Source organism: Cetorhinus maximus, chromosome 4 (assembly GCF_964194155.1).
Source record: "Cetorhinus maximus chromosome 4, sCetMax3.hap1.1, whole genome shotgun sequence".
In the NCBI taxonomy this organism is placed as follows: domain Eukaryota; kingdom Metazoa; phylum Chordata; class Chondrichthyes; order Lamniformes; family Cetorhinidae; genus Cetorhinus; species Cetorhinus maximus.
This window is the reverse complement of record NC_135882.1, coordinates 162823024-162843328: the sequence shown is the minus strand read 5'-3', so window position 1 is coordinate 162843328 and position 20305 is coordinate 162823024. Positions and strand designations below refer to the sequence as shown.

At 45.8% G+C, this 20305-nt stretch overlaps 1 protein-coding gene across 1 annotated transcript in view; it reads left to right on the top strand.

Annotated features, from left to right (window-relative positions):
* The window catches only part of afg3l2 (AFG3-like AAA ATPase 2), an 85143-nt gene extending 76458 nt beyond the window's left edge, over positions 1–8685 (top strand). Inside the window, exons 15-17 of the mRNA XM_078541062.1 lie at positions 2032–2232; positions 3391–3585; positions 7869–8685. Of these exons, the coding sequence (XP_078397188.1) occupies positions 2032–2232; positions 3391–3585; positions 7869–8114 (642 nt within the window). The 3' untranslated portion in view covers positions 8115–8685. The remainder of the gene's footprint in view (positions 1–2031; positions 2233–3390; positions 3586–7868) is intronic.
* The last annotated feature ends 11620 nt before the right edge of the window (positions 8686–20305 follow it).

Sequence of the window (20305 nt, the reverse complement as noted above, 5' to 3'; positions counted from 1 at the left end):
ATCAATTCTCAGCCCCTAAACAAGACTATCAGTGACTTTGCAGAGTAAACAAGAGTCATATTCTTGTCCATAGTGGGGACCACTGCCACAAGAGCCCATGTGGCTGATTTAAGATAGATATCTCTGAAGGGGATGGAGGATGTAATGGTAATGTTAGTGGACTAGTAATCCAGAGGCCCAAGCTAAGTAGCAGGGGCTCAAATCCCATCACAGCAGTTGCAAATTATTCAATTAATCACTGAATCTGGAATTAAAAGCTAGTCTCCATAATGGTGACCATGAAACTATTGGATTTTCATAAAAACCCATTTTTGTTCACCCTTTAGGGAAGGACATCTGCCTTTCTTACCTGGCCTGGCCTACATGTAACTCCAGACCAACAATCATATTTAGCTGCTTCATCAGTGACCTCCCCCCACACACACACTTCCCCCCCCCGCCCCACCACCCCCAATCATAAGCTCAGAAGTGGGGAGTGGGGGTGATCACTTATGATTGCAGAGAGTTCAATACCATTTATTACTCCTCAGATTCAGAAGCCATCCATGTCCATATGCAACAAGACCTGGACAACATTCAGGCTTGAGCTGATAAGTGGCAAGTAACATTCACACCACACGAGCCAGGAAATGACCATCTCCAACGAGAGAATCTAATCATCTCCCATTGACATTCAATGGCATTGCCATTGCTGAATTCCCCACTGTAAACATCCTGGGGGTTACCATTGACCAGAAACTGAACTGGATTAGCCAGATAAAATACTGTGGCTATAAGAGCAGGTCAGAGGCTAGGAATGCTGTGGTGAGTAACTTGCCACCTGACTCCCCAAAGCCTGTCCACCATCTACAAGGCACAAGTCAGGAGTGTGATGGAATACTCCCCACTTACCTGGACAAGTGCCTCTTCAACAACACTCAAGCTCAGCACCATCCAAAGCAGCCTGCTTGATCGGTACCCCGTTCTGCACCTTCAGCATTCACTCCCTCCGCCAGTGATGCAGAGTGGCAGCAGTGTGTACCATCTATGAAATGCACTGCAGCCACTCACCAAGACTTCTGCAACAGCATCAACCAAACCCGTGATCTCTACCACCTAGAAGGACAAGGGCAGCGGACACATGGGAATGCCTTTACTTGCAAGTTCCCCTCCAAGCCCCACACCATCCTGACTTGCAACTATATTGCCATTCCTTCACTGTCAGAAAATTCTGGAACTCCCTCCCTAACAACACTGCGGATGTACCTACGCCACACGGACTGCAGAAGTTCAAGAAGGCAGCTCACCACCACCTTTTCAAGGGCAATTAAGGATGGGCAACAATTGCTGTTTTAGCCACCGATGCTCAAATTCTATGAAATAATTTCCTTTTAAAAACCTACCTGCAAACAGTTGGGTCCAAATGACATCATTGGACCCTAACATTGAAGTGGTTGTGAGACCCTGGCAAGCAACCCTGACGCTTCTGGAAAGCTGGTATTTAAAATTCAGTATTGTGCACCCAATTGCCATTTTAACCACCCACCTGCCTTCCATGTTACTGCTGGGGGAGCTGGGTGAAAATTAACCATTAGATTTTTGTTGCTTGATATTTGACAGTGCCGAAAGAAGCAGGTGGAATCTGCCAGATACAGGATTTCAATCCTGTAAATGAAAGTATTTTGTAACAAGTAAGCGATTACATTTTCAAAGATTATCTAGACAGTGTGCCCAACTTAAAAGCTGCCAACTTCCATTGCCATAATGGAGCACCACTGGAAAGTTTTGTGGGTTCAGTTTCCAGGTGAACAATTAGCATTACAAGGTGTTCAATTTTGGCTTTCCTGTACATAGAATTCTCAGGAATTGCTTGGTCACAACGCATTTCTTGAATGCTTGGTAGAAGAAAGGTCTTGTATTCATTTAGGGCCTTTCACGTCCCAAGAGCATCAAAGGGTCCAAAGCGCTTCAGAACCAATAAGAGAGCTTTATAAGTAAACAAGGTGATCAATCTACACATGAAATTGAGACATTCTTCCTGTGTATTTTTAGGTGTCCATCATACCCCGTGGAAAGGGACTTGGATACGCTCAGTACTTACCTAAAGAGCAATATCTGTACAGTAAAGAACAGCTTCATGACCGTATGTGTATGACACTAGGCGGACGAGTTGCAGAACAAATCTTTTTTGGTAAAATAACAACTGGTGCGCAAGATGATTTAAGGAAGATTACCCAGAGTGCCTATGCACAGGTATGCCCATAGTTCAACAAGTTTGAAATGTAATGTGCTTCAATTGTTCTATTTCAATTTACTCTTTGATGTTAGTTTTTGCTTGGTGTTAATGCCCAATAATTTGCAAGCAAAACCAGTTAGATATAGTTTAAGTATAAAATATCTTGAGGGCATTCTTAGTTGCTATAGATTTTTTGAATCGCGTGTTTGGCTAAACAATATGATCATAATTAGAAGCTGATCCTTCTCAGATTGGGAAGGTGGACAGTGCAAGATAAAATTTGGAATCCAAATTTGAGACAAATACCAATGAACTAAGGAAGAATGGTCTCCTGAACTTCTCATGTTAACTATTTTGAATGACTGGGGCTGAATCACCTTGTCTTCAGAGGTGATGAACAGATACTTTTCAGATAGCAACTTTAATTCATGGGTAGTGAGACCCTGCTCCTAACTGAAGCTTCCCTGTCTATGTTGTACATAATCTGGCATGGTCAAGCTCATGTTTCTACCCACTTGAAATGTAATAATGTCACCCATTTGAAGTAGCTAGAAACATTTGCATTTCACTAAAAGTGCTATGATTTTCCAATCCCTCACACTACAGTGACTTTGGCTGCTTTGCACTATAATATGTACATGATTCCTTGTCACAAAAAAAATTTCAGTTCTTTTTCACAAATATCATGTGTTTCAAGCTACCTTATTCCAACCCTTTTAACCTTACGTCTGTAACACTACTCAAAATGATGACCTTGCTCAACAGCAGGTAGTATCTCTCTCTTCCTTCTGTTATCGATGTTTTGTTTCCTTCTCTTATTTCTTTGTATGTCTTAAAATCCTAAAAGAGTTTACATATTTTCCCCTATAAATATAGAGAAAGGCTGAGTTTGAAACATTGGAATTTTACACTATGAAGAGAGTTGATGTTTTTTTATTTGTGGAACAAGTCATGTCAAAATTAACCTGGGTTAGTATACTCTGCTGAAAAAATTACTGATATTGGGTGGGAGGGGGACAATGGAGAGCAAGGATTGTTTTGCTTGGTTTACTAGAAAAATTAGTCTTTTTTAAAGGGGGCAGGGTGAGGGTTGTGTTGTTGAACTTGGTAACATTGTTCACTTAAGCTACAATATGATGAATGCTCATGGTTGATTTTTCATGGTCTTTCTCTAGATTGTCCAGTTTGGCATGAATGAAAAAATAGGCCAGGTGTCCTTCGACTTCCCACGACAAGGCGAGATGGCTTTAGAAAAACCATATAGTGAGGCCACTGCCCGACTGATAGATGAAGAAGTACGATCAGTCATCAATTCTGCATATGAGAGGACGCTGTCACTTCTAACAGAAAAAAGAGCAGAAGTTGAGAAGGTTAGAAAATATTGATATAACCTCAAAACCACCTTATTATTGACCCTTGTGAAGGTTACTTTGAATACAGTGGGAGCCGACTAAGTTGTTTTGCACTGCCATCTTAATCCATAGATTCAGAGTCATACGTCTCTTAAATGGAAGGAAAATTGGATAGACTTCTATATATGCATGTGTACAGATTTCCTCAACTTCCTCATATCCTATGTGGGCAGAAACCCAGGAAAAGCACTGCTCGTGTCTCCTTCATGGATCTTCACAAAATGTACTTAAAACTGAGCATTCTCTTACACACAAGGACAGCACTCCTCACCAGGCAACCAAGTAGTTCATATAGCAAAATTTTAAAGCCATAACTAAGCTCTCATGAGGTCAGATCCCAGACTTGAATTTAGAGGGCATCTAACCTGATTAGGTCGATTTTGCAATTTTGAGAAATTCTAAGAGGAACCCTGCCTAGCACAGTTTTCCCAATAGAGGTACCTTTATGTAAAATTATCATGAGACTTCATAGTGCCCATTAATAAGCCTACAACCCAAACCACTTAATTTTCATGCCTTCAGAAAAACACATATATATGCTGTCTATCTGTATCTGGAATTTTTCCTACAGGGAAGTTGGTCTTAGTATGATCGCTGAGTGCAGGAAGGCCCCAGTTTCGATCTCTGGCCTGTGTTGAGCTAACCTGCTGGCAGTAGCAATCCTAAGTTCCTTAGGAAGGGAATAAATCAGCTAACATTATCAATTTTTAATGATGGCCAATGATCCACACATGCATGTATGTGGCAGGAGGGTGAGTCTGTGTGTGTGTGTGTGTGTGTGGAGGGGGGAGAGTCTGTGTGTATGTGGGGGGGAGAGTCTGTGTGTGTGTATGTGGGGGGAGAGTCTGTGTGTGTGTGTGTGGGGGGGGGAAGAGTCTGTGTGTGTGTATATATGTGTGTGTGTGTGTGTGTGGGAGAGTCTGTGTGTGTGTGTCTGTGGGGGGGAGGAAGAGTCAGTGTGTGTGTTTGGGGGTGGAGTGTGTGTGTGTTTGGGGGTGGAGCGCGTGCGTGTGCGGGGTCGGAGCGCGCGTGCGCGCGGTGGGGTCGGAGCGCGCGAGCGCGGCGGGGAGAGCACGCGCGGGGGTGTGGGGAGGGGGAGCGCGCACGTGGGTGTGGGGAGGGGGAGTGCGCACGTGGGTGTGGGGTGGGGGAGCGCGCACGTGGGTGTGGGGTGGGGGAGCGCGCACGTGGGTGTGGGGTGGGGGAGTGTGCGCGCACGTACGTGTGTGGGTGTGGGGTGGGAGAGTGTGCGCGCACGTCCGTGTGGGTATGGGGTGGGAGAGTGTGCGCGCACGTACGTGTGTGGGTGTGGGAGAGTGTGCGCGCACGTACGTGTGTGGGTGTGGGAGAGTGTGCGCGCACGAGGGGGTGGGGTGGGAGAGTGCGCGCGCACGTACGTGTGTGGGGTGGGAGAGTGCGCGCGCACGTACGTGTGTGGGGTGGGAGAGTGCGCGCGCACGTACGTGTGTGGGGTGGGAGAGTGCGCGCGCACGTACGTGTGTGGGGTGGGAGAGTGCGCGCGCACGTACGTGTGTGGGGTGGGAGAGTGCGCGCGCACGTACGTGTGTGGGGTGGGAGAGTGCGCGCGCACGTACGTGTGTGGGGTGGGAGAGTGCGCGCGCACGTACGTGTGTGGGGTGGGAGAGTGCGCGCGCACGTGGGTGTGGGGTGGGAGAATGCGCGCGCACGTACGTGTGTGGGTGTGGGAGAGTGCACGCGCACGAGGGGGTGGGGTGGGAGAGTGCGCGCGCACGTACGTGTGTGGGGTGGGAGAGTGCGCGCGCACGTGGGTGTGGGGTGGGAGAATGCGCGCGCATGTACGTGTGTGGGTGTGGGGTGGGAGAGTGTGCGCGCACATACGTGTGTGGGTGTGGGAGTGTGTGTGGGTGTGGGGGGGGGGGAGTCTGCGCGCGTGTGTGTGGGGGGGGAAGAGTCTGCGCGCGTGTGTGTGTGGGGGGGAGTCTACGCGCATGTGTGTCTGTGGGGTGGGAGAGTGTGCGCGCACCTACATGTATGGGTGTGGGGTGGGAGAGTGCGCGCACGTACGTGTGTGGGTGGGGTGGGAGTGTGCGCGCGCACGTACGTGTGTGGGTGTGGGAGAGTGTGTGGGTGTGGGGGGGAGTCTGCACGCGTGGGGGGGAGAGTGCGCGCGTGTGTGTGGGGGGGGGGGGAGTCTACGCGCGTGTGTGTCTGTGGGCGGGGGGGTGGGGGGGAGTGTGAGTGGGTGTCGGGGGGAGAGTGCTTGTATGTGTTGGGTGGGTGAGTCTGCGCACGTGGGTGTGGGTGGGTGTGTCTGCGCGCGTGGGTGTGAGAGTGCTTGTGTGTGTGGGGGGGGGAAGTCTGCGCGCGTGTGTGTGGGGGGAGGTCTGCACGTGTCTGTGTGGTGAGCTGGTTGCGCGTGGGCGGATCTGTATGCGTGTGTGGAGGGGGTGGCGGGTGTGTGGGGGGCATCGGTGTGTGTGTGTGTGTACGGGTGAGGCGTCTGCGTTTGTGGGGGGCCGTCTGTGTGTGCGTGTCTGTATGTTTGTGTGTGGGGCGTGTGTGAGAGGTGGGGGCATGGGTCTGTGTGTGTGGGGTGCATGAGGGGTGGTCACTGATGTCCGTGCGTGTCTGTGTGGGGGGGGGAGGAGGGGCTGGGTGTCTGTGTGTAGGGGAGGGGGGCTGGGTGTCTGTGTGTGTAGCGTATGATACATCTGCTGAAAACACAGTCAGCCTCAGTTACATTTCCAACCCCAGCCCCCTGCCCTGTTGGTGCTCTTTGGCTAAGTTAACATAAGATTGCTCTCTTGCGGAAATTAGCACAAGGCTGCTGGCACATGTGGAACTGTACTGTATCATGAAACGTTTCTTTCAGGGAGTGGGAGGGAAAGAAGAAAACTTATTTTGCCTATTTTATTGTGTTACTGCTTCAAATTCTTTTCGGCTGCATTGTTTCAGAAGGCATAGTGGTTTTGTCACTGGACTAGTAATGCAGAGACCCAGGGTAATGCTCTGGGGACCCGGGTTTGAATCCCGCTACAGCAGATGGTAGAATTTGAATGCAATAAACATCTGGAATTAAAAGTCTAATGACTACGAAACCATTGTCGATTGTTGTAAAAACCCATCTGGTTCATTAATGTCCTTTAGGGAAGGAACTCTGCCGTCCTTACCTGGACTGGGCTACATGTGACTCCAGACCCACAGCAATGTGGTTGACTCTTAAATGCCCTCTGAACAAGGGCAATTAGGTATGGGCAATAAATGCCAGCGACGCCCACATTCCATGAATAAATATAAAAAAAACTTTATAGATCTCATTTATAAACTAAGTTAAGACATATGTAATCTTGGAAATGACATAAAGTGGCTAACCTCTATTTAGTTTGCATTGTGATTATTTAGTTTGCATTGTGGTAACTTGTATTTAATGTTTATCTTCGTTGTTTTAGCTTGCTTTGATCCTAATTTGGTTGCTGTTTACAATTTGTTTTGGGGAGCTACAGCTGGAACATATTGTTTACTTTATTTGGTGGTTTATGATATTTTGCATATCGGTGGTCATAATTGTAAATTAATTTGATGTCCATTTGCACACCATTTATTTAATAAGGGCACCTCCATCCTGATCACATTAGTTACAACTCCTGAAGGTGACCTGTTTCCACATATTTGATGATGATGGTTTGACCAGCTATTTGTAGCTTTCGGAAATTACTTCAAGCAATGGCATTCTCTTGCACCTCTCTTCACGCCTCCCTCACTGTGGGAAGTTCCTAACCTCCACCCAGTTATTTGTTGGGATTGAGAGCTGACTGTGGTGAGGTCCTCCACCATACTGTTGTTTCATAACATTGCATGGAATGTACAGTCCAGAATCTGGCCTATGTGATTATGTTCCATATGAGCCTCCTCCCACCCTATTTCATCTAACCCTATCAGCATGTGTTTATCTAGCTCCCCCTTAAATGCATCAGTGCTATTCACTTCAGCTATTCCTTGCAGTGGCTAGTTCCACATTCAAACCACTCTCTGGGTAATCAAGTTTCTCCTGAATCCCATATTGGACTTATCTTGTGTTTATGGCCCCTAGTTTTAGTTTCACTCACAAGTAGAAACATTGACTCGTCATCTACCCTATCAAGCCCTTTCATAATCTTAAAGGTCAGGGCGCCCCCTCAGCCTTCTCTTTTCTGTTTATTATAGTATTTTGTATTTCTCATTTGTGTCTGGCTATCATTTGTGTTTTGTGCAAATTCCAGATTGCTCAGCGATTATTAGAAAAAGAGGTACTAGACAAGGCAGACATGGTTGAACTGTTGGGGCCTCGACCCTTTGCAGAAAAGTCAACATACGAGGAGTTTGTGGAAGGGACAGGAAGCCTTGAGGAGGACACGTCCCTCCCCGAGGGCCTCAAAGACTGGAACAAGGATCGTGAAAACGAGAGAAAGTATCAAAAGAAGAGCAAATTGGAAGAGGGTTCGCTGGAGGGCTGGGATACTAAATGAGGCAAAATAATTATTTAGCTTTGTGTTTTTAAGAAATTGTGAACCTACAATAGGAAAATTGTGCCTCCTTGATTGTGTTCAGGCTTGTTGGTTAAAGAATTTCAAAACTCACATATGGTTCAGCAGCTCAGCTCTCTACATTCAATGTGGCTTTGCCAGTAATTAATTTCCACTGGGCCAACTTGTTCTGTCAAAATGAACATGAAGCAAAAAATAGCAATTTGTTTTAAGGTCTTAAATGCATTTTTAACAAAGATTGCTGCTTCACTTTAGCACTTGGAGATGTAAGTCTCTGACTCTGCACACTGCATCTGGTTTCATTTGAATGGAACTTTTATTTATGAATCTGTTTTGCCATACATTTGAAGATGGGAATGTTTTGTCTGCTGAGTTAGCAGGCGCAGATGGCTGAGGATTAACGTACACAATTTTCTGTACCCTGTGGCCTCTCGATCCTCCTTTGTTTGGGGCCGCAAACAGTTGAAGACTTGAATGTAATTAATAGTTTGTGTAAATAATGTTTATTTTGAAACTTCAAAAAGTGTACAAAAATAAAAGGTATAATATTGAATTTTGTTATCGGTCTTGGGCTGGTATATAGTTTGTTAGGAAAGGTTGTGAGTTCCGCTATTAATACCTGCTTTAATCAAATACATGCTGTGCCAGACCATCAGTTGATTACAAAATGAAACACCAAAGGGCATCACAACAATAAACAAATGAAGTTTACAACAGCTCTGACTTTTCCTGAAGTGAATATTAACGGAACACTTTGCATGTTACACTCTAGTTAGTTTCAGCATTTGATTGGTCAATGTTTTACACATGATTTTTCCAAGGTTTCTCGGTAAATTCGGATGTTTCCCAGTCTTGATGCAGTTGTTACAGACAGGAGGGAGGCTAATTTAAACAGCACTGATTTTTCCTCTCACCACTCGTCTGTAAATAGAGAGCTGTTTTGATTTGTTTCCCTCTTTATAAGCCATTTTGGTGTGATCCAATTTTTTATTAATAACCCCAGAGCAAACTCAAGATAGGATGAACTCAAAGGGTTAGTTTACACACACAAAATGCAAAAACAGGGTTAACAATGCCGCCCTTGCCTTCAGATAGAAGAGAGAGGGATAGAGAAAAGAAAAGAACTATTGTTTCACATGGGTTCCAGAGTCCAGAATCAAAGTGCAATGAGGTATTCCTTCAGAGGTTGGTGGGTTGAAAACCGATGCTGTATAATTCATTTTACAGTGGTGTTGACTTCACACGATGAGATAGGCATGCAGAGATAAATCAGTCTTGTAGGCAATGGTACAGAACTTCCAAAGGAAGCAGCGTAGATAAGGCCAAGTGTTCTGTGAGGATGCCAGTTAGATGGTAAACAGCAGACTTGAGCTTTGCAGTTCAGCAAGGCAATATTGTCACATGACTCACACCTCTCCATACTGTCTTTGATAAGGGATGTGTATCCCTTGTCTGGGTCCTTGAGATTATTAAAAGTCTCAACCATTAAGAATTGAAAGGAAGGTTGCAGGGCCCTTTGTCTTAGCAGACAAGCAGACTCCTGTTGGCCAGCCTGTGTTATAAAATGCACATGGCCTTTGAATTTGGCTTGTAACGATCCTCCACAAAGGATCGTTAACAGCTCGCCAAAGATAATGATGTGAGAGTTTCCCAGATACTGCAAAGTAGCTGTTTTAGTTCAAGGCTCAGACAGATAGATTTAGTCATTTTAATGGTTTTTGTCCAGTTTTTAAAATTTTAGAAATTGCGATGATATCTATATCTCTATATAATATTTTAGAAAAATATAGTGAGGTCTTAGTCCCTCACAGTTTTTAAATGAGGTTCCCTTGTTTTCTCTTCAATTAGCATGTGTTCCATTAGATCCCACCTTCTTTACTAGACCTCCCCAGCTTGTGCAACTAAATAATGGGGTGGTTGATCTCTTACTAGGCTGCTGCTGCCAAACCTGTACTCAGCCGTTGCAAGCTAATTTCTAAACTCTCCAGCCTTTCAGGGAATGGAGAGGAATTCATCCATGGTATTGGGGGCAGACTCCATTACATGAAGAATGCAATGGGTTCCTTTGCGTATGTTGGAACCATGACTGCAGAAGCATTCTTGTGAATTGCAGTATTTTGCATTTTTAAATAATGCAAAGTGTTTGTTAACATTGCAAAATACTACCTTGTGTTTCCAAAAATGAGGATTCATGTGGCCAGGTGCGGATCATGAATTATGCAAAGGAAGGTGTATCCAGAGTAAGGACGTTAGAAGGCTTGTGAGGTGTTATTTTTCATGCAGCTAGATCCCAACAACATAAAATATCCCAAGGTGCTTGACAGGGGCATTATAAAACAAAATATGACACACAGCCACATAAGGAAATATTCTAAGATAAAAGCAAAATACTGTGGATGCTGGAAATCTAGAACAAAAACAAAAATACCTGGAAAAACTCAGCAGGTCTGACAGCATCTGCAGAGAGGGATACAGTCGACGTTTTGAGTCCGTTTGACCCTTCATCAGAACTAAGACATATAGAAATGAGATGAAATATAAGCTGGTAGAAGGGGGTGAGACAGGAGAGCTCGATAGAGGGCCAGTGACAGGTGGAGGCCAAGAAGAGACTGCCAAAGATGTCATAGACAAAAAGACAAAGGGGTGTTGACGGTAGTGATATTATCTAAAGGATGTGCTAATGGTGACATCAGTCGTCTCAATTTCTCTGCTCCTCTCACCCACTCTAACCTGTCTCTTTCTGAACTTGTCACACTCCGTTCTCTCAGGTCCAACCCTGACTTTGTCATCAAACCCGCATTACAAGGGTGATGTTGGTGTTGTCTGGCACACTGACCTCTACTTCGCAGAAGCTGAGCGTCAACTCGCAGACACTTGCTCCTACCTCCCCTGGACCATGACCCCACCACTGAACATCAAGCCATTGTTTCCAGGACTGTCACTGACCTCATCTCCTCTGGAGATCTTCCCTCCACAGCTTCCAACCTCATAGTCTCCCAACCTCGGTCGGCCCGCTTCTACCTCCTACCCAAAATCCACAAACAGGACTGTCCCGGCAGACCGATCGTGTCAGCCTATTCCTGCCCCACGGAACTCATTTCTTGCTATCTTGATTCCAATCTCTCTCCCCTTGTTCAGTCTTTTCCCACCTACATCCACTATTCCTCTCACGCCCTACATCATATCAACAATTTCCAGTTCCCTGGCCCCAACCGCCGCCTCTTCACCATGGACGTCCAATCCCTCTACACTTCCGTCCCCCACCAGGATGGTCTGAGGGCTCTCTGCTTCTTCCTCGAAGAGAGGCCCGAACAATCCCCATCCACCACTACTCTCCTCCGTCTGGCTGAACTTGTTCTCTCACTGAACAATTTCTCCTTAAACTCCTCTCACTTCCTCCAAATAAAAGGTGTGGCTATGGGTACCCACATGGGCCCCAGTTATGCCTGTCTCTTTATGGGGTATGTGGAACATTCCTCGTTCCAGTCCTACTCAGACCCCCTCCCACCACTCTGTCTCTGGTACATTGATGACTGCTTCGGTGCCACTTCATGCTCTCATCTAGATCTGGAAAAATTTATTAATTTTGCTTCCAATTTCCACCCCTCCATCATTTTCCCATGGTCCATCACTGACACTTCCCTTCCCTTCCTTGACCTCTCTGTCTCAATTTCTGGTGATAAGACTGTCCACCAATATTCATTACAAGCCTACCGACTCCCACAGCTACCTCGACTACAGCTACTCACGCCCCACTTCCTGAAAGGACTCCATCCCATTCTCTCAGTTCCTTCGCCTCCGTCGCATCTGTTCTGATGATGCCACTTTCCAAAACAGTTCCTCTGACATGTCTTCCTTCTTCCTTAACCGAGGTTTTCCACCTATGGTGGTCACAGGGCCATCAACCGTGTCCGGCCCATCTCCCACGCATCTACCCTCACACCTTCCTCTCCCTCCCAGAACAATGATAGGGCCCCCCCCCCTTGTCATCCCATCAGCCTCCGCGTTTAAAGGATCATCCTCCGCCATTTCCGCCAACTCCAGCATGATGCCACCACCAAACACATCTTCCCTTCACCCCCCAACCCCCCACCCCCGGCAGCTTTCCGCAGGGAGCGTTCCCTCCGGGACACCCTGGTCCACTCCTCCATCAACCCCTACTCCTCAACCCCCTCCCACGGCACCTTCCCATGCAACCGCAGAAGGTGCAACGCCTGCCCTTTTACTTCACCCCTCCTCACCGTCCAAGGGCCCAAACACTCAAGTGAAGCAGCACTTCACTTGCACTTCCCTCAATTTAGTCTACTGCATTCTCTGCTCCCAATGCGGTCTCCTCTACATTGGAGAGACCAAACGCAGACTGGGTGACCGCTTTGCGGAACACCTTCGGTCTGTCCGCAAGCATGACCCAGACCTCCCTGTCGCTTGCCATTTCAACACACCACCCTGCTCTCATGCCCACATGTCCGTCCTTGGCCTGCTGCAATGTTCCAGTGAAGCTCAACGCAAACTGGAGGAACAGCACCTCATCTTCCAACTAGGCACTTTACAGTCTTCCGGACTTAATATTTTCAACAATTTCAGATCATTAACTCTCTCCTCCATCCCCACCCCCTTTCCGATCCCCCTTTTTCCAATAATTTATAATTTTTTTACAACAATATTTTTCTCTTTTCCCTATTTTTAAATTTATTTCGATCTATTGTTTCATCTCCACCTTTTAGCCCATTTTGATCCCTTCCCCCCACCCCACCTGCACTAGGGCCATCTGCCACTAGCTTGCTTCCCTTAATGTCCCCATTAGCACATCCTTTGTCCTTTTGTCTATGACATCTTTTGCAGTCTCTTCTTGGCCTCCACTGGCCCCCTATCGAGCTCTCCTGTCCCACCCCCTTCTACCAGCTTATATTTCATCTCATTTCTATAGTCTTAGTTCTGATGAAGGGTCATACAGACTCGAAACGTCAACTGTATCCCTCTCTGCAGATGCTGTCAGACCTGCTGAGTTTTTCCAGGTATTTTTGTTTTTGTTGAGGAAATATTCTGTCAGATGAGCAAAAGCTTTTTCAAGTAGGTAGGTTTCGAAGGTGTTTGAAAGGGGGAAAGCATGGTATTTGGGGAGAGGTTTAGGGAGGGAATTTCAAATCTTGGGGCCTAGAAAACTGAAGGCACAGCCATCAATAGCGAAGTGATCAAAATCAAGGATGCTCGGGAGGCCAGTATTAGAGGAGCGCAGATATCTCAGATGATTGTGGGGGTAGATTGCAGAGATAGGGAAGGGATGAAGCCATGGAAGGATTTGAGGAGAAAAAAAAGGATAGAATTTTAAAATCAAGGCATTGCTTGACCAGCAGCTGATGTAGGTCAGCGTGATGTAGCAAGCACAGGAGTGTTAGGGAACAGGACTTGTTGCGAGTTAAGATATGGGCAGCAGAGTTTTTGATGAGCTCAAGTTAATGGAGAGTAGGATGTAGGAGACCTGCCAGGAGTGCATTAGAGTTGTCAAGTCTAGAGGTAATGAAGGCATGAAAATTCCATATTCAATAATGAGATGAATAACCTATTTTTCAAGGTGCTTCTTGTCATAAGAATATTGGCCAGGACTTCAGGTGGTCTCCCTGCTCTTCAAATAATGCATGGGAATTTAATGCCTTATACTAGGAATAGGCAAATGGGACGTTCATTTAATGCCTCATATGAAGTATGCACGTGCAACTGTGCAGGACTGTATAAGGGTTATTTTATGCACTGTAGCCCTGGAAAGGAGCTTGAACACACATTTATCTAACTTACAGGTGACAATGCTACTGACTGACATGTTGAGGAGAAATGAAGTGTTTACGCTGAAAATGTGAAGTAATAATCTTTTGAGGCAGCTTTAGGAGTGCAAGAGATGGGGGAGTTCTTTTTGTGATAAGGGAAGTAGTGAGACCAACAATGCCAATATATGAGGAAAGACAAAAATTGGAACCATCAAAACCAGTACATGGTAGACCACACCCCCATCTTCCTTACAAGAGTCATGAAGAAATTGTTTGAAAAAATTGAAAGAAATAACATTTCCATTTTCCCCATTGAAATGCATAAAGGAGAACAAGAAGAACTGGTTCCACCAAATAGAGTGTTAGCATTGAGGGTGTAGATCTGACAGATGAATCTAGAATACAACCATCAAAAAAAATTGATTGGTAGGAATGATAGTGGTGGTTATCACTGCTGGGAGGAAGATGGAGAGAGAGTGAACTGGAGGTCCACCCGAACCAATGAAAGAAATCATTAAATGAGCCATCATCTGTAACTCGTGGGTTGACAAGAAACTGCATCGCCATGATCTTAGATTTGATGGAAGATCATATGGTGATGTCAAATGAAAATGTTCACTAAGCATCAGATAATTCACAAATTTTGAAGAACAGATTGCTATAGGTACAGGATGTAGAAACCAACATCCCAGTTAAAAACTGCCTTGCTACAGACCACAATGGTGTTTATGGATTAGGCCAAAATCTTCAAGGCATTGAATAATTCCTTAGACAGCACCTTCCAAACCCACAACCACTACAACTTAGAAGGACAAGGGCAGCAGACAGATGGGAACACCACCACTTGAAAGTTCCCCTCCAAGCCACTCACCATTCTGACTTGGAAATAAATTGCTGTTCCTTCACTGTCACTGGGTCAAATCCTGGAACTCCCCCCCTAACAGCACTGTAGATGTACCTACACCACATGGACTGCAGTGGTTCAAGAAGGCAGCTCAAAACCACTTTCTCAAGGGTAATTAGGGATGAGCAATAAATGCTGGCCTAGCCAGCGAAGCCCACATCCCAAAAATTAATTTTAAAATTGTTGAGTTTAAACAAACTTCTGTAAGGTTATAGTGAACCAATGTAAGAGCAATAATGTATTAGGAAGATAAAAGGGGTTATTTTTCTTAGAAATGTCCATGGACAGGAAAGCGAACAATATATAACAGGTTTCATAAACAATCTGTTATATTTGTACTATAAGCCCTCCTTATTTTAAATATATATATAATTTAATGTTAAAATTTATAAAAGCTTCAAGATGTGTGCCTCTGAACTTAGCCTAAACTACAGCATGTTTTTCAATTTGTGTTACTTTCAGTTCACCTTTCTCTACCTTTGGCATATGACTTGCCTTCTCCAATACATTGGATGTGATGTAACACAGTTGTTTTGGGTTTCTCGCTAACAAACCAGATGAAAAACTGATAGTTCTCAGATATAATGGCCCAGGTCTACCAGTCTCCGGATAATCAGAGACTGGACACACCGCGGAAGATGTGCTACAGGACCCTCGGAAGTCCCAACACACTGACTCTGTGGGAATTGCATGGATTGATCTTCTGATGGGCAATTTCCCTGCTCCCCGGGACCCTCTGAAAAACTCTCCTGCTCTAAGTTAGAGCCAGAGACTTAGGACGATCCTAATTTGCTTACCTAGGTAGTTACCCAGCAAACGTTAGACTGAAAAAGCCTAGTCTAACTCCTGGGTAACAATACAACTGAACATCACCGCCCCCTGCCCCAGTCACTCACAGTGACCTCTCCTAACTCCCTCCTCAAACCCCGACTCCCCAACTTCACCCCCGACCTGATCCTGCCACCTGAGTCCCCCCCTTGATCCGTCCCAACTCCCCCCAACCCAACCCAACCTGATGAGCTCCCACCACCTGACTCCCCTGGCCTGACTAGCCCTGACCTGACAACTCCACGTGTCCCAACTACCCCACCGACCCACCTAACTATTCACCCACCTGCCATCCTACCCAATTACCCACCTACCCTCTTATCCACCCTACTCCCTTGCTTTGCCCACACTACCCTTTGCTTTACCCGCACTACCCCCTTACCCACTTTCTTTACCCACTCAACACCTCCCCCCCCCCAACCTACTTACCTTCTCCTTGTAGCTTTTCAAAGAAGCGGCGGAATATTTGAATATTTACTTACTGGAATACGGCAGTTGGTGCCGTAAAAGGTGTCTTCTTGTCTCCCCGCAACGCCCCCCCCCCCTTCGCCACCCGCCCCAACGACGATCCCGCGCTACGAAGAAGCAGCAGCTCCATTTCGGGTAAAGCACGCTCTGCGTTTCTGGAGAGGTTGCGATCGGATGTCCCGGCCAAAAAATGCAGGGCGGAGAAAAGCGGGAGTGGAGTGACATTCCGATGATGATGGTCACTCTCTCGGGAAGGTTCAGGCCGTCGCCTCTCCGGGCGGGGATTGTCCGGCCCCGACCCCGGCGGCCATCGTCGTGCGCGCGACGGGAACGTTAGGAAAGCCGTTATTCCCCCCCGCGCGCGATGATACCCGATCCCGCCCTCTTGTCTCTCTCCTATTTTGTATGGCTCACGAGCATTGCTTAGAGGGGAAAAAAACTAGTCTGCAAACATGGTGAGAGATTCAACCGTGATCTTTCTCTGGCTCTTCAAAGATTTGAAAAGGATCACTTCAAACCTATGAATGGGGAATGCTTTAACTAGACAAATGGAAAGTAGAACAAAAACCTGGAAAAAAATACCTGGAAATACTCAGCAGGTCTGACAGCATCTGCGGAGAGGGATACAGTTGACGTTAGGACTCCTATTGACCCTTCATCAGAACTAAGACATATAGAAATGAGGTGAAATATAAGCTGGTAGAAGGGGGTGAGACAGGAGAGCTCGATTTCCGCCAACTCCAGCATGATGCCACCACCAAACGCATCTTCCCTTCACCCCACCCCGGCGGCTTTCTGCAGGGATCGTTCCCTCCGGGACACCTTGGTCCACTCCTCCTTCACCCCCTACACCTCAACCACTGCACCTCTCCATGCAACCGCAGAAGGTGCAACAACTGCCCCTTTACTTCCCCCCTCCTCACCGTCCCAAACACTCCTTTCAAGTGAAGCAGCATTTCACTTGCACTTCCCTCAATTTAGTCTACTACATTCGTTGTTCCCAATGCGCTCTCCAAACCAGGATGACAAATGGAAAGTTTCTGTTCAGCTCATTTTAGATCATCCACCTGGAAAGAACCTACAACCTTCCCATTCATAGAATCCAGCTGATTCCCAGCTTTTACCTCTGCCACTCTATCCTACAAGGAGGTCTATTTCATGTCTTAAGGAAAGAAGAGCTTGCATTTATATGGTGCCTTCACAACCTCAGGATGTCCCAAAGTGCTTTCCAGCCAATGAAGCACTTCTGAAGTCTAGTCACTGTAGTTGTGTAGGATAGTTGTAATGTAAATGAGTATTGTTTGCAGAACTTCCTGAATTCAGTTCTAAATTTACATTTCAAAGGTTTGAATGTGTGCTCTCCCCTTGTCTTATTTTGATAATTTAATTTGTGTTCTAGATTGATTTCTTTGGTATTCTTTATTATCTCCTGTTCCTCTATAAAGTCCACTTCTCAATCATTTCCTGTCTAAATCTTTAAACAAAATAGTGGGAGCGAGGGGGATCATGTGAGAGGAGATATGGTAAATTAAAGAGAAAGTGCTAAGACAATAGAGCAGGTTAGCAATATAGGTAATGATAGCCAGCAGGAAGGGGCAGAGTGTACAAACTTAAGAGTGCAGCAGCAGATAAGGCCAGGGTTTGCAAGAATGGTGTAAAGACTCTGGCCAGAATTTTTCCGTCAGTGAGTTGGAGGCGGGGCCCGCTCACCGACGCGGGATGACGTCGGGAGGAACCCCCAATGTCATCTCGGTCCATTTAAATATTGAGGGAAAAAAAATTCTTTCGAGTTATCAACAGTCACAGATTGCAACTCTTTTGAGTACAATCACAGTTCCTGGTTTCTGGGAGTGGGACATGAACCCACAACCCTCTGATTCAAAGACGAGGGTGCTATGAACTGAGCCACAGCTGACACCTCTTAAATATTGAGGAAGGCGGGCGGACAGCAAAATCAGCTGTCCGCCCGCCGTCCTGTCAATGGCCAATTGAGGCCATTGACAGGATAATTAAGCTCATTAAATGCCCTGCCCGTCCAACCTTAAGGCTGGCGGGCAGGCAGGAGCCCCAGCAGGGAATAGAAAAAACATGAAACCTCATCCACCGGCAGGATGAGGTTTCATGTCCGTTTTAAAAATGTTTAATAAACTTTATGTCCTTTTTATTAACATGCCCCATCTCGTGTGACATCGTCACATGAGGGGGACATGTTAATACATTTTTTATTTGTCTATTCTTGATGTTTAAATAACTTTCAGTGATCTCCCTGAGACAGCACTCAAAATGGTGGCGGGTCCAGCTTCAGCGGCGGCCCGCCCGCCACTGAGCCGGTGGGGCTCGCCCGCCCACCAAGGGCAAAATTCTGCCCTCTGTATCTGAATGTGTGCAGCATTCATCACAAACTAATGAATTGATACCATAAGTAGAAATAAATATGTATGACCTGTTAGCCATTTCAGAGATGTGGTTGCAAGGTGACCAAGGCTAGGACCCTTGCATTCTAGGGTACTTGGTGTTTCAGGAGGACAGGAAGGCAGGAAAATGTTATGTGGTAGCTTTGTTATTTAAGGATGAAATTAGTACGGTAGAGGGAGATGACCCTAGTTCAGAAGATCAAAAGGTAGAATCGGTTTGAGTAGAGGTAAGAAATAGAAAAGGGTAAGAACACTTGTGGAAGTAGTTTATAGGCCCCCGAACAGTAGCTATACTGTAGGACAGTGTAACAGGAAGAAATAATGAGGGTTTGTAAGAAAGGAACTGCAATGCTGATGGTGAATTTAAAAAGATTGGGCGAATCAGATTGGCAAAGGTAGCCAAGAAGATGAATTCATAGAGTGTATTTGGGAAAATTTCTTAGAGCAATACATTCTACAGCCAACCAGGCAGCAGACTAATTTATACCTGGCAATGTGCAATCAAACAGGAGTAATCAATGTCATCATAGTAATGAACCTCTAGGCAACAGTGATCATAGTTCATATTCAGTTTAAGGGTGAGAAGTGTGGGTATTAAATGTATTAAATTTAAATAAAGGCAATTACGAGGGCATGAAGACAGAGTTGGCTAAAGTGAACTGGGAAAATAGGTTAAAAGGACAGTAGAGGAGCAGAGGCAGACATTTAAGAAGTTGTTTCATAACTACCAGCCAAGATATACTCTATTAAGAAAGTAAAAGTCTATGAGAAAGATGCACCATAAAGGGGCAACTAAAGAAGTTAAGGATAGTATCAAATTGAAAGAGAAAGTGTGCAGTGCAGTGAAGATTAGTAGTCAAAAGATTGGACAGATTTTAGAAACCAGCAAAGTCTAACTAAAAAGAAAAGGGAGAAATTGGATTGCGGGAGAAAGTTAGCTAGAAATATAAAAACAGGCAGCAAGAGTTTCAACAAGTATTTAGAAAGGAAAAGAGTAGCTAAAATGAGCATTGGTCCTTTAGAGGGTGAAGCTGGGGAATTAATAATTGAAACAAGAAAATGCTCGAAGCATTGAACAGATATTTTGTGTCTGTCTTCACTGTAAAAAACACAAAAAGCATCCCAAGAATCGTAGAAAATCTAGAGGTAAAAGGGAGGGTGGAACTTAAAACAATCACAATCACTAGGGAAAAGGTGATAGAAAAAAAATTAGAACTAAAGGCTATCAAGTCCTCTGGATCTGATGGCCTTTTTATTATTCATTCACAGGGTGTGGGCTTCGCTGGCTGGGTCAGCATTTATTGCCCATTCCTGGTTGCCCTTGAGAAGGCGGTGGTGAGCTGCTTTCTTGAATGGCTGCAGTCCATGTGGTGTAGGTACACCCACAGTGCTGTTAGGAAGGGAGTTCCAGGATCTTGACCCAGTGACAGTGAAGGAGCGGCGATATATTTCCAAGTCAGGATGGTGAGTGACTTGGAGGGGAACTTCCATGTGGTGGTGTTCCCATCTATCTGCTGCCCTTGTCTTTCTAGCTGGCAGTGGTCGTGGTTTGGAAGGTGCAGTTGAAGGAGCCTTGGTGAATTCCTGCAGTGCATCTTGTAGATGGTACACACTGCTGCTTCTGTGCTTTGGTGGCGGAGGGAATGAATGTTTGTGGATGTGCCAATCAAGCAGGCTGCTTTGCCCTGGATGGTGTCAAGCTTCTTGAGTGTTGTGGGAGCCGAACTCATCCAGGCAAGTGGGAAGTATTCCATCACACTCCTGACTTGTACGTTGCAGATAGTGGACAGGCTTTGG